The 17,431-nt window shown below is 45.3% G+C and overlaps 1 protein-coding gene across 2 annotated transcripts in view; it reads left to right on the forward strand.

The window, feature by feature from the left end:
• The first annotated feature begins 3,271 nt into the window (after positions 1–3,271).
• MKX (mohawk homeobox) overlaps positions 3,272–17,431 on the forward strand; it is a 162,350-nt gene continuing 148,190 nt past the window's right edge. For both annotated transcript variants that reach the window (XM_069211315.1, XM_069211316.1), the window contains exons 1-2: positions 3,272–3,419; positions 9,520–9,792. In XM_069211315.1, coding sequence (XP_069067416.1) covers positions 9,614–9,792 — 179 coding nt within the window. In that variant the 5' untranslated portion in view covers positions 3,272–3,419; positions 9,520–9,613. The remainder of the gene's footprint in view (positions 3,420–9,519; positions 9,793–17,431) is intronic.

Consider the following 17,431-nt stretch of genomic DNA (forward strand, 5'->3'; position numbering starts at 1 on the left):
TGCGCTGAGTGTATATAATGAAATGTTCCAAAACCCTGATGTGATGCCTGGATTGGGAAAGCCTTTGTGTCTGGTTATTTCCTATTTTGACCACAGTAACTCATGTTAAAGTGCCACGTTATAAAAGCGAAAGCTCCCGTGGTGCCCAGATGAAGTTACTCTCAGTCTAGCATAGTTCCAACAATTAGTTAAGGAGCTCCTCCCTTCTGGACTCTCGGGAGAAATTCTGAAAAATGCGATTCTCTCTGCACCCATTTTCATTTTATGTTAGAAACCTATGTTAAACATTTAATCCCCTCCCCATTTCTTAAAATCAGCCATTCTGGGAACTCTCGGGCACTTGCTACCACACAGCAAAGAGGCGCCGCGTGTGTAGTGCGCCATAAAAATATCCTGGAACCCAGTGCATCATTTTAAAGGTTCTTGTTATGCAGGGTACGTGTTTACTAACGAGAAGTGTTGGTACTCTCCCATTAAAGGTATTGAACCAGGTTGAATGGTGCGGGTACTCTCCATTTCAAAATGAAGGCATGCAAGTATTTAGTAACTGACAATGTCTGCTCATTTAAAGGACCACAGGTACCCCAGCGCCCATATGAGACACGTGTATAGTGTTTTGTATAAACGCTTTTATTTGCGGGATCAAATTACTACGGATAGGAGAGAGTCCAGTCTACAGGCGTGCGGGCCAGTGTGCTGTCTAGCTGTCTGTCCTTATGTGCAGAACCAAGGGACTACCGGTACCAGAGCGCATAGAGACGCTAAGCATACAGTGTACTTTATGAATGCCCTTATTTGCGGGATCATGGGTCTACCCGCGCAACAGCGCCTAGAGGCCCCACGCGTTCAGTACACTGTTTAAACGTCATTTTTTTGCAGGATAAAAGGACTACAGATGCCAGAGCTCCTAGAGGCGCCACGGGTGGAGTCTACTGTCTAAATGTCATTATTTGCGGGATAAACTGACTACAGATGCCAGAGCTCCTAGAGGTGCCACCCCTGCAGTGTGCCGTCTAATTATCTAATTGTCCTTATAATCAAAGGACTACCGGCACCAGAGCGCATAGAAGCGCTAAGTGTACAGTGTACTTTATTAATTCCTTAATTGCAGGATCAAAGAACTACAAGCGCAACAGCGCCTAGAGGCGCTACTCCTGCAGTATACTGTCTAAATGTCATTATTTGATAACGGGCTACCGATGCCAGAGTTCCTAGAGCCGCCAGGCGTGCAGTGCGCATAGAGACGCTAAGCGTACAGTGTACTTTATTAATGCCCTTATTTGATCAAGGGACTACCCACGCAACAGCGCCTAGAGGCGCCACGCGTGCAGTGTGCTGTAGAAATGTCATCATTTGAGGGATCATCGCCAGACCCTCGCCCCCAGTAGGAGCAGTGTGCAGGGCTGAGGCACTCACACAGTGGCTGAGACCGCACTCGGCTCCCGCCGTCCCTACAGTAGCACTGCCTTCAAGCACAACTGTTTCCACATGTTCAGAAATTCCAGGAAAGGATTCTCGAGGAGCCAGAGCGCTGCCTCTGGAATGTACCAGGAAGGGCACCAGGCTTCTAAGTAGGACTGCAGTCTACATAGAAATACCCCTGCCTCCCTCCTCCTTCGAAGTGCGCAGAAGTCAACATCTGGGTAGCCATTTGTACCACAAAGAATGGGGTTTTAATTATTTAACCATCAAAGTGCAGTGCAGAATTGGAGGCAGTGTGGGGGGGGGGGGGGGAGGGGGGGTAAACAAAGCTGTTTCGATTAAAATTAGAGAAAATAGCCAACTAAGTAGAGAGTGTAGAGCTAAAATTATTGGAGAACGCATTAACGCGCCAGCTGCAATTCTTGAGAGGTGATTGGACTTCGGTGTGCCAGTCACGTGCTATGACTGCCAGCCCTGCTTCACAAGATGCCCAAACGGTGCTTTAAATGGGCCGGTACTGTCTGGTACTGAGTACCGGCACTTTTTTTTTAGAGGGAGAGTAGCTGCACTCCTCATGAACAACGTAATACTTTCAATCGGAGAGTACCGGCACTTTTCAGAAACAAGCAGGTACTCAGATGCAGAGTGCCTTCACTTCTGTTATTCCTTTTCAAGCACTGTTCCTACCACACCGGTCCTATGGTCTCTCAAAGGTTCACTTAGAATGTGTGGCACTTCTCTGTACTCTGTCGACAAGTGGCACTCAGTGGACTTATACGCCAATGAGTGGGTGGGAGTGTGGAGTAAGTAGGGAGGGATAAGCCTATTGCTCAGTTTACCTGCAAGTTATTCTGCAGACTTTTTGGTGCAACATATATCACAAACCGCCCTCTAGGCTAGTCCTCCCTCAAGCATTTCCTCAGCCAGCCAGATGCCGGTTGAACAGTGACTATTACGCACTCATATGTTTGCTGGGACAGCGAATGCTACACACTTCCCCCTAGACCAGTCATTTTGTCAAGCTTATGCTACCGCGGAAGTTACTTTTACATACTTCCCCGTAGTCCAGACCTTCTGCATCTGTTTCCACAACCTTCTGACATGTAGAATGTGCTGGAATAGTGAATATTACAGACTTCCCACTAGGCCAGACCTTCTGTGGATATTTTCTTAGTCCTCTAGTTGCTGGAGCAATGAGTATTACATATATCTCCTTAGGCCGAATCTTTTGCGTGCATTTACTCAGGCATCTGCCAGGCAGATGCTCCTGGACCCGGGCATATAACGCACTCCCAAATTCGTCTAGTGCTTTTAGGGGTATTTTCTCTGCCTCCTGCCAGGCCAATTCTGACGGATCAGTGAATATGACACTCTCCCCCGTAGGCTATCCCACCTGAAGGTATTTCCTCATCTCCCTGCCAGGCAGATGCTGCTGGGGCAGTGACAATATATGACACACTTCCTCTAAGGCATTTAATTAGCTCCCCGCCACAAAGATGTTGCTGGAGCAGCGAATATAACACACTTCTCTTTGGGGTAGTCCTCCCTCAGGTATTTGCTCAGCTCCCTGCCAGGCACATGCTCCTGGAGCAGTGAGTATGACAAACGTCCCTTTGGGTCAGTCCTGCAGGTATTTCCGAAGCTCCCTGCCAGGTAGATGCTTCTGGAGCAGCGGACGTCTCACAACTCACTCACATCCTTTCCCCTCAGCTGCCGCCCCGCCTCGGGGCCCCGGAACCTGCTTGCCACAATGTGGCAATGTTCGCCGGGGCGGTGCGCAGCCAGCCGACATGAGCGGCGCTCTGCATGCAGGTTCCGGGGCCCGGCGGCCGGGCTGGGTAAATAAAGACGGGACTCGGGCGGCCGCGGCTCGTGTGGTTAGAGCTCTGGATGCAGAGCACTGGGAACATGTGCGGCTGCCGGGAGCAGGCGGAATGGCAGTAGCAGCGACAGCTCCGGGATTCACACAGACGCCTGGCCGCAGCCCTTTGCAGCAGGTACGGTTTCACCGTCCAGCTTCGGGGGACTGACCTCTGGAACTGTCCGCCCGCTGACCCGGCTGGACCGGGCTGGGTTCAGGCTGGGATGGGATCTCTTCACCTCCTGAGTGCTGGGACATCACCTCGAGAGGGCTTGTGTTCATTGGTTGTGTACACGGAAGGACATTAAGTACATTGAACTCTGACCTTTCGGGGCGTGACCCTGGATATCTGACGGCCGTAGGCTGGGCGTGAATTCATGCAAATAAACAACCAGATCCCACAAGATGTGAGGCGGAAAAGAGGGAAAAGAGGGATTTGGTGTATGACTTGGCTGTGAACTTTCACCTCAGCTCCTGGAATTCGGTGACCTTCTCCTATCTGACGTTTGAGGGGTTGGATATCTGGAAGTCTGGGGTCAAACACTGGTTGTGATTTTAAGCAGCAAGATAATGCTCTGTTGCACCCAGAGGACACGAAAGGAATGAAAGGGCATTGGTTTGTGGCTTTGAGAGCTTGTATGTCCCTCATATCAGGGAGCAAAGTGGCCTCAGTCTGTCTGACCTTTCAGAGACGGGGAGGGGGCGAGGCAGTGGTATAGAAGTCTGAATCTGAGTGTGACTCCAACCAGCAAAAAACACATAATGTCCTCAGACCCTGAGGATGCGACAGCAAGTGGGGAGCACTCTGGAGCTCATTCCTCTCTGACCCTTCCGGAGGGGTTCGGGGATTTAGGGGTTGGGTGTTCACACAGGACCAGGGGGCTATAGACAGCAAGGGACCTCATCTTGCTGTGTGACAAACAAATGCCCTTGTTAACCCTAGAGGATGGCGAGGAGATATGATGACTGTCAGTGTGGTGGGCATGTAGACGGCGGGGGCCTCCTCAGAGTCGGAGGTCAGAGGGTCATGACCTCACCCTGTACAACCGCTGGCTTGTCACAGTCAAACCCCACCGAATGCGACAAGGCGGGTTGATCAGTACTTTGCGGGGGCCCACGCACCACCTCCATTTGCACCAAAGTGACTTCGTCTCCTATAATCGCGTGTAGGGTGCCAGGCCTGTATTGATGGCAAAAACATACAAAAGCTGGTGAGAGAAATGCTTGCAATTTGTCTAGCCACTGGCAATCACTCCAATCCTCATGGGAACCGTCCAACCCGAACTTCCAGGGGAAGGGCTGATTTGCAGGATCGGGGCTGGGTCCAAACTGCAGGAGGCTGGTAAGCAAAAGAATGATGGATTGGGATGCTACCCCCAGTGATTGCCAGTGGTTAGACAATTACAAGTATTCCTCCCACCGCCCTTTTTTATGTGTTTGAGGTTCTCTTTAAACAAATACCCAGCCCGAAGAAGTCCGGGAGGGGTACAACCCCTGTCGTCAATGCCCAGGTAGGTCGAAATTCGCTCTGTCGTGTGGAGGGCAGCAGGCTCCATTATGTGGGCTTCGCCGGTTAGGGTTAGCTCGTTGGTGTTGGAGAGCTCGATGACAGGCGATGGAAGTGCGCAGGGCATTCGTCGACCCCCCCTACTTCATGTGTGAACACGTATTTTCTGTATAAATGAATGTGTTTACTTTAATTTGCACACATGCATGTCAGGATCTACTTAACGTAGGTTTTTACACTATAGCTCTGTGCGAGCACGTATGTTCCCCTATTTGTATGAGTATTTATAGTTTATTTCTGGTGTCTGTAGAGCGCTGCGCACAGCTCCTAGATGCCCCATGAGCGTTTTATGTGGACTATGTTTCTTGCTGGCACATATGAAACGTTCGATTTGTTGTATATCTGGATCTAGAGAGAGAGAGATCGAGAGAGAGAGATCGAGAGAGAGAGATCGAGAGAGAGAGAGAGAGAGAGAGAGAGAGAGAGAGAGTCACGGAGCTCACTCTTCGTCACGGGTGATGTAACTCCGGAAAGGGTCTTTTGAGGCACTTTTTGGATTTTCTGTGAGACCATAGGGAAAATGATTGCAAAGACTTGGTGAAGAAAGAAGCAAGGCTTGGTGCACCTCCGCTTGTGTCGGTAGCTGACTTGTGCCTTCATTAGGCATCTGTGTTTATACATGATTATTAGTTTTACAGAGATAACAGTGCTGAGAAAACCCAGCTTCAAGGCGCATCAAAGCACTACATATAAGGAAAAGACATACAACGACCACTTACAATCTCAAAAGACGCTACCCACTTGAACCTAACTGTATTAGTATACGTGTGCGTGTACACATATTCTTTAGTGTGATTATAGTTTCCTGGCTATAAGCGTTCATATGGATGTATTTGTAAGTGATATACTTTAGTGCACTTATGCGTGTTATTTTCAAATCTGCGTGTTTGGTTGTTGTGTTTACATGTTTTGTCTATGCTTTCTTGTATTTGTGCGGGGGGAGGGGGGGGAGATGTGTCTGTACGAGCATTTGCCATTGCGTGCTTATTATAAGAGTGCTTATGCATTTGTGCTTTGCAATGGTTGCATTGCGTGACGGAGCAGTTTCCCACGTAAGTGTTTTTTTTGGGTGTTCGGTGGCGTATGGTGGTTGATTGCCCTCCTAGATTAATGAACGCAGCCATTGTTGGACCTCAAGTCAGGAGAATACAGCGCACACGACACTCAGCGTGATCTTTGTCACAGTGAAATCTGTCACCTGGGGTTCTCTTGTACTCACCCGCATGTCTGCGTAAAGAACGATTTACATTTTTAAGAACTACCTCCTAGACTGTGTATAGATTGCACTCCTTTGAATTTACAACAACTTTTCCGGGTTACACCGACCTTTCCCCACCATCCAAGCACATAAAAAGACACTTGCACCAACATACCCCTCAAGCCAAATGACCACCGTCACCGTGCAAACGATGTAATCTGAAAGTGGAACAAAATTGCGCTGGCTCAATTGATACATTTTCATTTCAGTAGCAAAGTTAAACCTTACACAGAACGTGTCGTATTATGCGAATAAAAGGAAATACATGGGACAGGCACGGGAACGGCGTAAAAACGCCACAGGACTAGAAGTATATAAAGGTGCCTCTGTGCCACGCATGCCAGTGCATCGGATTCATGCATCGTGCCTTGACGGGCGCAGGGCAGCCAGTCGTGTCTGAATGGCATCCTTGTAAATATTGACCGAGGCCTGGTTTGCAGCCTGTGTACTGTAGCCCCACTGTAACCGAGGGTGGAAACCGCACACAGATGCCGAGCGGAGACTGAGTGCTCCTGACCAGCAGCAGCGGCAGGTTGGTGTCGGAAGGGGGCGGGGGTGGCCATGCCAAGCGCGGCAGCTTCAGGCGAGGCCACTAGCGTAGCCACTTTGTCACGGGCCTACTGCAAGGAAGGAAAAAGTGCCCCCTGGCTGATGTTTGAATCATAAAATACACCAATAATCGGGCTTTAGTGGCCATCGAGACTCTGGGACCCGGTGCACTGCACCTGCTGCAGCAAAACTAAGCCTCTGGATGAGGAGTGCTTCTGCTGTGATTTGAACCCTGTCACGGACCACAATACGCACCATCGGAGCATCACGTGTTATGAGGGTTTCACGGGGCCTGAGGCTGCAGGCTCGCGTGAAACACACACCAAAAACACCTGCACCTATTACGCGTGTGGTTCCAATTTCATTCATGTGGCGGCTTCTACCCATGGGCATGCCAGCAACACGTTTGCGCAGACACATGCTGCCATGCATTTATGTTCATATGTTTGCAATTATTGCCTTGATAGAGCACACTGTACATGTCCATTCCTACTGGATGAAACACCCTCCAGCGCCACGACGCTGTGAATCCACAGTTGTTGCGCTTCTCGTCAGTCACGTAACAACACCGTGATGATGAACCAGACCTCCCTTTCTTCCCAGCAAAGGACGCAAGACGAGACGGTTATGTACCTGAATCTTTGAGTTGCTTCAGAGGTCATGCCATGTTTAATATTAAACACGGGGGTTGAGTGGCCCAGTGGACGAAGGATGTGACCCCCTGCGCTTCACACTGGGACCTTTGGATATACCATGAAGGCAGTTAAAGACCAAGCTAATGGAACTATATTTTTACTATATTGTTTACGAGCGGTGGTTGTTCCAGTCAGTTTCACGCTAGTTGAATTATTGGATTTTTTTGCAGAACTGCCTGCAACATCTGCAACTGTTACTGCACTTTGATTCATCTTCCTGTTTCCGAGAGGCCGGCGTGATCCCGGGAAAAATGAAACCCGACTGATGGAACAAGGAAGGTGATGAGCACGGAACCATACTATCGAGATAGACATTGCACCAGTGCAAACAAAAGAAACGTTTGTCGAAAAGGGTATAACCCCTTTCCCAACAGCACCACTGTGTGGTAATGTGATGCACGTTTTGCACTCGTGCAGAAAAGGAAACATCACATTTGCACCATTTGTTCTGCTTGTGTATTAGAGGTTAGGATTAAAAGGGTTTGCTTTAGTGTGTATTGCATGAAGACATTTGCATCAGTGCAAGAAAATGTAGCAAACAGATTTTGCAACATACCCCTGGTTTAGAAATGATGCCAAATGGCTGTGTTACAGGTCTAGCCAAATCCTTCCGTTTTTAAAAGTTGCTCCCTTCTGTGCTATACAACCGGAAGTGGCATGGAATACCATTCATAAAGCGCCTGCAGTGACCACACCGAGCTACCCCATCGCTAGGAATCGAGGTGATCCAGGTTAGGAACAGAACTATATTTTAACAGTCAGATCAAGAGGGCTATTTAATTTAATTTCATTCGTGATATGCGGGGACAAAGAACAACTAAGGGAATACTACATTTGCTCAGTTTCCAATACCCTTGGATTCAAATATCATGGCATAGACTAAAAAAAAGATAAGCAATTTTGCTCCATTTGCTATTACGTAAGCTGCATTGATTTAGCAAACTGGGCTCGTACCATTTTATTTGCACTGCAACAGGGTCTAATTAATAAAATGCCATGTCTACATTGCTCGAGAAGGGCTCGGTCCTAATTGAGCAAACCCTTACAGAACAAAATTTGTGAATTCGTGGCCAGAGATTTGGTTTAAGTGTTGGACATTGGCAAACGCATTCAGTAACATTGTCGTACTTATGGGAAAACAAAGGAAGCAAACGTGATTCGTACACTTAGTCGTAGTCACATTAAATGAAGATTTGCACTACGGCAAGCAATGGATATTGGAGATGGTTATTTATGTGGTTTATCAACAAACGTACAATAGTAATCTGAAACGGATGCAAAACTAATATGATTGGTTTCTGGCCATGCAACCAGTAAGCACGGTACGCGTGGTACAAAATTCGTGTGTATTGTGGCTCGCAGAAAATAAAATCGACATTCTACATAAGGCAGTCAGTCAGAATGGTGCAAAATGTACATGATATGTTTGGCCCCTTAATATTTCAGACAGAGGGCTGTAGAAATGTGCCGAGATGGGATGGGGTGATAGGCAGAACCCTCAGGAAATAATACAACATCGCTGCATGAAAATCCGTGCCTGTTAAACCAGCATTAGACTCGCTTTATTGATGCATCATTAAGGACCATCATTATTTGGGTGGTGGTTCAGTTCTGCCCGAAATTACAATTTGGTAGGTTTTACTTCACCCAGACTTCCTTGATGTGTTATATCCCGGACACAACCCATAAATCAAAAGCAGGTGGAATCGGGAATTGCAGGTAAAAAAATCTGAAAACGACGCCATGGTAATTCCCACTCCGAGCCCAAAACGCAATTTGATGTAGTAACGTAATTACCTGCTTACCTGCAGTCAAGACTGTCAGGGCCTAGGCGTGGGGAGGGCCTGTGGAGATTGCACGTGGCTTCAGAGGAACAGCAGGGGGTCTTACACAAGTGGTGCTCCAGATACGTCTCTTCAGGGAACACTTTACTGCATACGTCGCCACCTGCCAGCCACAGACACGCGCGAGCCTCTAGAGAGGGTTTAGGTCTGACAGGAAGTTGTACTGCTAACTACTGACGCACGGGTCTGGAAAGAGTGCGTCCCAGTAAAGAAGTGTGCATTATTAAGTCTGAAACATCCTGTTTGCACCCTAAAAGCCCCACATATGGTGAAGTCGGCCTAGTTTACTTTTCTCACACACTTCTCTCTCTCTATCCCCACAGGAGCTGCGCCCCCGAGACCTATAGAGAACTCCCAGCCCGCCCTTGCAGAAGCAGCCTGGACCCCTGCTCTGCACCGCCAGGAGGGAGCCCGATCATGAACACCATCGTCTTCAACAAGCTCAGCAGCCAGGTGGTGCTAGAGGAGGGCCCCCGGGAGAGGAGCGTCCTCGGCATGCCCTACCTGGGGGCGATGGAGAGCTCCCACCCCGAAGGCTGCCTCCCCGACAGTAGCTCCCTGAGGGACAGCCAGAGCTGCAGGCACCGGCGGCCCGGGTAAGAGGAGTCTGCAGGGATGACGTGAGCACTAGTGGCACACAGTGCGACAATCTGTTTTGGCGCCCCACCCCAATCATGTCATTCTTCACCATTCCCTCACTGCCACCATCCCATAGTGCCCCGCATCTCTCCATAGACCCTCTCGCATATGCATTTCATTTGTTTTATAGCTCCACTCATACCAGTTTAGAGTGTCAAAGCACCTGAAATCACACACACATTATATAGAGGCAATAAATCATACATTGTAAATTAGTCATACGAAATGTTACATAAAACAAGGAGGATTACAATTTTGTGGGTCTCACCTCATCTACACTGGTGGGCAGTATATTTTAAGAGTAGTTTGTCTGGAGAAGTACAAACTCAGAATTTAAAACTTATTACAGTGGTTGAGGTTGGCTTTACTAAATATAATACATTTCTACTCCATCAAACCCTTTTTAGCAATTTAGGACAATGAAAGACTTGGAGGAAAACATAACATTCTAGCCTATACCATACAGTTTGCATGCAGCTCTTTGATACAGTTTATAGGTTACTGTTCTACATTAGGATTGTAACCTGCGAACTGCAAGTAACAAAAGCATCTCTGTGCAACAGCACTAACCGGCTGAGTTATCCACACAAAAAATCATTTTGTGATCTGCATGGTACATGTTCTTTGCAGCAGACATATCAACCCTTCGCTCTACTTTGATGAGTCAAAACTGATAGATAAAAATCCGGTTGTCTCTCCAGCAGGAACATTTATCACCAGAATTATTGTGACTATTTTATTGTTAGCTGAAAACTGCTGGTCATACAAGGAACTCTACAACAGATGTTTTTAAAACCGTAAGTTATTTATAAACACAGTGCCCCCCCCCCCCCCCAAAGTCAGCACCAGATGCGACTGCATCTGTCTCACTGCCCTAAAGCTGACCCTGGTCTTCTATGCCTTCTGTGTAGAAAGGCAGACCCCAGTAGGTTAGCAAGGAGGCCAGCATGGGTCCTGATCAGTGCTGGAATTGGGCAAAAAAAACACCCAAATAACCGATTCACTGGGGGTTAAGGTGTGGAAGAGGAAAGGCAGCAGAGTCCTGAGGAAAGTTTGAAAAGCAGAGTCTGACATTCAACTCATACATTTATTTTAAAAAATCCTGATGCAAAAAAAATGGCAACAAGGACATATGTGACAGTAAATCTGTTCTAGCTTGCTTAACTGGCCACAATGAGGCTGATAGTAAAATACCTTACAGGTTTAAGACACCTGCCTCAGAGCTCTTTGTGTGCCCAGCAATGTTGACGAGATTATGATAGAGGTAAAATGGCTCTAGCGCTTAACACAGCTCTGGGACGGATCCGCGTTTTGTCCAGTCACAATTTTGACTCATAATATACATAAAATAACACAGATGGTTAATATGCTTGCTGCATAGCATATCATGTAACACGCAGATCACAGATTTGTTTTTTATTTACATAGTTAAGTGGACTGCTGCTTTTGATACTGAGATCATTTTGTTACTTCCAGTTCATAAGTTGCAAGCCTTCCAATATAGCACAGTGATCTATGTAACGGCATCAAGGAGCTGCATAAAACTGTTAGTCGTGTTTAGATCCTTATTGTTTTATTCTCAATCTATTGCTATTCCAAGGTTACAAAATAGGAGGACCTTTAGCAAGTAATAAAGCCTTGTTAATACAGATAACTTCAATACTATTTTATGGTTTGTGTTTCTCACAACCATTTACTCAAAACATATAATGTCTACAAGTATGAATGATAGGTGATTCCTACATTTTATAAAACTTCTTGTCTTATGTGTGTGATGTCAAGCTCTCTGACACCCTACACCGGGATGTGTAGTGATATAAAACAATGAAATAAAGAATGGTGCCATTCAAATCAATATTTATAACATTATGTAATCTTGGATTGTTACAGTGCAAGCACATCTCTTACATAGGGAGTTGAACACAGTTAAAAGCCTACCTCTAATAGGTTCTCTTAAGCACTTGAGAAAAATATCAAAATGTGTGCCTTTGTTTCCTTCAATTGCATTGGTATCTAGGTGTTAACCACCAGATGACTCCCAGCCAGGATTGTACATGAACAAAAAGAGGGCTGATGGCTCTTTAAATCAGGCCTTTGTTTGTATCCGGTAAGAAGTGAAAATAAGAAAGGCCTATAGTTGCCTACAGGTTGCTGCTCCAAGCAGAAGTGAGACAGCATGCAGGCTCTGTTAAATTATGTCCTGGTGTTGGAAAATGACACCAGGACAAATTCAGTATGTTTCCATGGGGAAATAGCTGCTGAAACCTGGATCCAGCGGGACCTACCTACTTTCCAGCACTGGTCGTAATGGAAGCAAGGAAAATGTCCCACTGTTCCATTGCCACCCCAGACTGCATTGTCAGAGTACATACTGATGTGTCTGTCATACAACAGCGCACAATCCTTATACTCAGTCTATTATAATTTCGAGCTGCAGTGGCCACTAGCATGGCTGTACTGGGACCACCGCCTGATCTATGACTCACACTGCCTCACAAGGGGCACCAGGGTTAACTCTTTTCACCCAGTGATGTTTTAAGGCATGAGCAAAGTGGGCTCTGGGCCAGGGCCCTACCCTTTCAGGGGCACACTGGCAGAGCCAGCTCTGTTCTGAAGATTGACTTGCCCTGATCATCTTGGATAACTCTTAATTAGATTGTTTTAAAATATCGCTTTCCTAATCTCTTAATTTATTTTTAATGTGCGTGATGTGTGAGAGTCTGTTTCTGACATTCTGCAATGTTGTGTTTATGTTTCATGCAATATCCATAAAATGTTTCTTGTAGATCAAAACAGGACGTCACATATGAGAAATGGGCGTCACACAGATTATTCGCAGTAATATTAATGATCTTATGCTGTTTTACAGTATTGAAAAAACATGTTACTATCCCTGACTATTATATGTAACCACATTTAGAATTTGGACGAGTGCACTTGTGCACAGCCAGTGACTGGCATGAAAGAGCTGAAACTGGATCATAGATTCAAAGCTGTTCCGAACAGGGGTCCCAAAGTATGTTTGGCCCAGCGACCCCAAAATCCTTAAGATGTCCCTGTTGGCACTCACTGCCCATCATCGTGTATGGCAGGTCCTGCAGTCTCTGTGGCACATTGCACCTATGTTAACGCCACCTGTAATTGCCAGCCTCGCACCAACCCGCCCACAAAGCAACCCTTAGCAGAGTCCCCCGGTTTCCAGCTCCAACTGCTCCCACCACACAGAGTACATGCAAGAGCTTCCCTGCTTGGTTTCTATAGTACTACTCATTTCACGAAGGCAACCCTAACAAAGCATCTGACACCCTCATTTCTTTACAGCCCCCTTATGCAATTCACCTCTTTTTTAATCATCCGTTCTGTACTATAACAACATTTATGTAACCCCCCTTTTATAGACATTCCATCAGTGTTCAATTTGTGAATAAAAATGTGCTGGTGCACAAAGCCCTCCTCTTAAAAATGTAGCTGCTGCAATTCAATGTGTGAGCAAGTAATATTGCGGTAGTGTAATCCTAAAGCCATCTCATGCCTCTTTAATCCATTTTCAGCCACTCCCTGTCCCTTCAGCTCACTCTTGCAGCTTTCTGCTTTCTCCCATTGTGACGCTTTTTCGTTTTTCACTTCCTCCGTCTTTCCCATATGTGTCTTTTGTTCTCATTAAATGCTTGAGGCAGAAAAATAGGCACCAGCTCTCAAAAATAAGTGCCAGTGCTCTGCACCGGAAACAACAATCACAAATTAAGCACTGCATTGCATCACTAAGACCTCCATTCTGTGCCTCTCTTTTATAAAGCCCCTCTTGTAGATCACCATCACCTCTATAGGTCACTACCTTCTATAGTGCCCTGCCTTCTATTGGGCTCTCTCTTTGGTCATTCCCTACCTTCTGCACCATTCTCCTTTCTGTAATTAGGTATTTAGAGTTAATATAAAAACACATTACTTTGAGAAAGCACACTTTGAACCAGCTTTTCAACTGATTGAGCAATTACATTTATTTAGGTAAATCTGAGCTATGTGCTCCGCTTTGTCCAGTCATTCAGAGAGAAGGAGGTCAAGTGCTTAAATCTATTACTCCATGTCTTTGCAACTGTAGAGAAATGACCTATTTTTAGAACAATGTGAATAATGTGCACAGACTTTGTGTAGTCACTCAAGGTAATGGCAGTCTACGGGTCAATTGGTCTAACCCATGCTGTATGCTTGTAGTGGTTGAAAAGCAGAAAGTGATTGACAATTTAACAGGCTAATGACCAAAAGACTGCACATGTATCTATATTTTGTGTGATTTTCTTTTTGGGTGGGGGAGGGGGCACACTAGTGCAGTGGTCTTCAAACGTTTTAACACCGCGCCATCAGTGGAAAATATATTTATTGTGCCCCCCCCCTGCACATTTTTAACAAATATTCTATTAAACTGGCAACTTTTAAATATGTCTAGATTTATTTAAACTTTTCAGTTACGTCCTGTGTACTCTTTTAGAAAATGCAATACATGATGCCAAACATACTATTCTGGTCCGGTAGGCCATATTAACATATACAAGTAGCCACAGTGTGATTATTGGGGTGGTGGTGGGGGTTTTGAATGGTATTTGGAGTCCCTTCCCTTTTGACACTCACTTTCAGCTTGGTTAAAAATGAGAAAACATGGTAGTGATGGACGATTACAAAGCGGTTCACTGGTGCTCATTTTGTTCTGCTTAAAACAAAGCCCTGTTATCAGCATAATGTTTTTTTTTGGCCAGAGCTTGGCGACCCCCTGCGATCATTTGAGGACTCCCAAGTTTGAATACCCCTGCACTAGTGTGACGAGGCAGCTAATGCTGTCGCAGGTGCCAATCCTACAAAGTAAAGTAGTATATGTTTGTAGGTATTATGTGATTAGCTATTTAGTGTGAAATCCACCTCCCATCCCACCCTCTATCTTATACTACTCCCTTTTGAATCGTTCTCCTTCTTAAGGTTAGGCAGTTCAATAATCCTTCTCTAGTCCAAACATGTCTTTCTTTTTCTAAATGATTCATTATCATGAACATCAATTCAGGATACTTACTACACCTAGTACAATAACAATGACATTATTTCATTTGTGATCTTGTTAACTTGGTGTAGCAATGAGTAGATCTATGGAAAATAACTTTGAAATGTTCTCTAAGCATTTACTGTCACACATGGATTTAAAAGCCCTGAAAACATGGGACCTGGGGAATAGTTACACCTTTACCACTCACTTTGTGCCTGTCTTAAGCATACGTTTCTCTGGGTGATTGGGCATTTTGTATTCTATGCATGTGAAAATTAGGATTTAAGGTAAACTTTTATGAATTGTCAAAAAGTAGTAATTCAGTCACTTGGAAGGGCATCATTTTTTAGCTGTTTTCATGATGTTCTTTTGTCAATACTTTCGTGAAAGACGATGCTGCTGCACCTTATATGTAGCTTTTAAAGGGCTTGCCTGTGGCCGTGGCCTATTCCCACTAAATACTTGGGCATAGGACATAGAGGTTAAGGCCAGCAACTATGCCCTATGTGTTGCATATGCAGTGTCATAGGACATACAGGGCATGGCCTTCCACTATTTCCTATGCACACACAACACACAAACACATTGGCAGCCACATACCTGCCAATAGCAGCCATAAGTTATGGTCCTTGGCCAACTTTATGCATGCTCAATATGTGCATAGGGAGCATAGTGTTGTATGTGACAGTATTTGTGGGGTCACAAATGATTTGTTTGACATCTCGAGCAATAAATTTGGTGGAGGTTTGCAGATGTAAATAACTAAAGGTAGTGAATTTGAGTACTTTTTAGGTTTTGCATTGTATACATAACAGCACCTCAAAAAGAGCTTCTTCAGAGAATTTGCACAAATTTTGTCACATAAGTTCATATGTGATCTAAGTATAAATCGATAACTCTCTTTACTAAAGGTTTTAGAACAAATATTTTCTATGATGTGCTCTGATCACTGCATTATATACATACACTCGTCCACAAAATAAGCAAGGCATGCCAGATGTTCTAACATTATAAACAAAACACTTTTCAAGTGTTTGCTGTTTGACAAGGTAATGCCTTTGTTCTTTGTCACACCACTTAGACAGTAGCAGAATTTGTGACAGGACCTATTCGCTACACAGAATCACATACCTGTACAGTTGAAGAGCAGACACCTACCTCTTGCCTAAGTACAATTGTGGAATGATAGCAGACGTTACATTTGCTGTCTTTAAAGGATGGTGCGGGGACATGCTGCTAGAGCTGCTATGGGAGTGTGGTGTGTTCTTGTTTGAGAACACAGCGATGTTTTAATGATGGCCATTGGGTGTAAGCAGTAGGAACTGCAGTGCCTGCCAATGTATGATTCACCTGGTAGTGGCTGTCAGGTGTGGGAGAAGCAATCTGCAGGGCTTTCCCAAAATGCAGAATACAGTGATCCGGTCAACTTTGCTTGTTCAGAAGGGGCCATGCTGCAGGAGAAGGGAGAGAAAAGAGATGGCAATGCACCACATGTGATTGGATTGATGGCAGTCAGATGTGTGGAGAGACGGAGTTGTAATGGAATCGGGGAGCTGGAGAAAGGGGTGTTGCACAATGTGGGAAGGCATTACTATGCACCCATGATATTGGAAAAACACATGGGAATGCAGGACAGAAAGAGAAACTTTAGCAAGCACTCACGTATATCCTGTATGGTGCTTTAATTATGGATGACAATAATGTGGTGAAACACCTGGTGTGGCTGTACTACATGAGGAGATACGAGTACCTTTGAGAAACTGTTATCTATCTATCTATCTATCTATCTATCTATCTATCTATCTATCTATCTATCTATCTATCTATCTATCTATCTATCTATCTATCTATCTATCTATCTATCTATCTATCTTACCTTCTGTCAGCCGCCAGTAGGTAGTTATAGTTAGGACCATGTTTTGATAGAAAAAGCTGTTTTTGACTTGCCTATATCTTTGGCACTGTTTGACGAATCTCCACAAACGTTTCCCAAAAACGTGTGCAAGTGATTCTTGTTGCGCATGGAAAGTTTTGGGGTGACCCATCAAGCGGCGGCTGAGTAAAAAGGGGGGATTCAAAATAAGTGCTTTTCCCATATTAATTTCCAAAGGAGCTATGAACACAACTACAGCCCAAACCGCTGGACGGAATTACACCAAATTTAGCAAAAAGGTAGATTTTGTTTCATAGTTTGTGTATTTGGTGTAAATCTGTTCAGTAGTTGTTGAGAAATTTAAGGAAATCCAAATTTGTATATCTAGGTCCACAGTTCCTTCTCAACGAGTTCGTGAATAATAACGAGCTCGTGAAGAGATCTGCAGAGCTCCGATTGACTACCAACACTTCAACCAGGAAGTGTTGGCAGCCATCTTGAAACTCGGCTTCAGCCGAGTCCATGCAAACATTTTTTAAAAAAAGAAAAGGGACCTGGGTAGGGACCCCCTGACCCCTTAGCTCTTGTGCCGGGATCCCAGAGGGACCCTGCCATGCAAAAAAGCAATGTTAAAAACAAAGTTTGCAGCAAATTTGTGACAACATTGCAAATTCATGGCAAAAAAAATAATAAT

The sequence above is a fragment of the Pleurodeles waltl genome, chromosome 10 (genome assembly GCF_031143425.1).
Source record: "Pleurodeles waltl isolate 20211129_DDA chromosome 10, aPleWal1.hap1.20221129, whole genome shotgun sequence".
NCBI lineage: Eukaryota > Metazoa > Chordata > Amphibia > Caudata > Salamandridae > Pleurodeles > Pleurodeles waltl.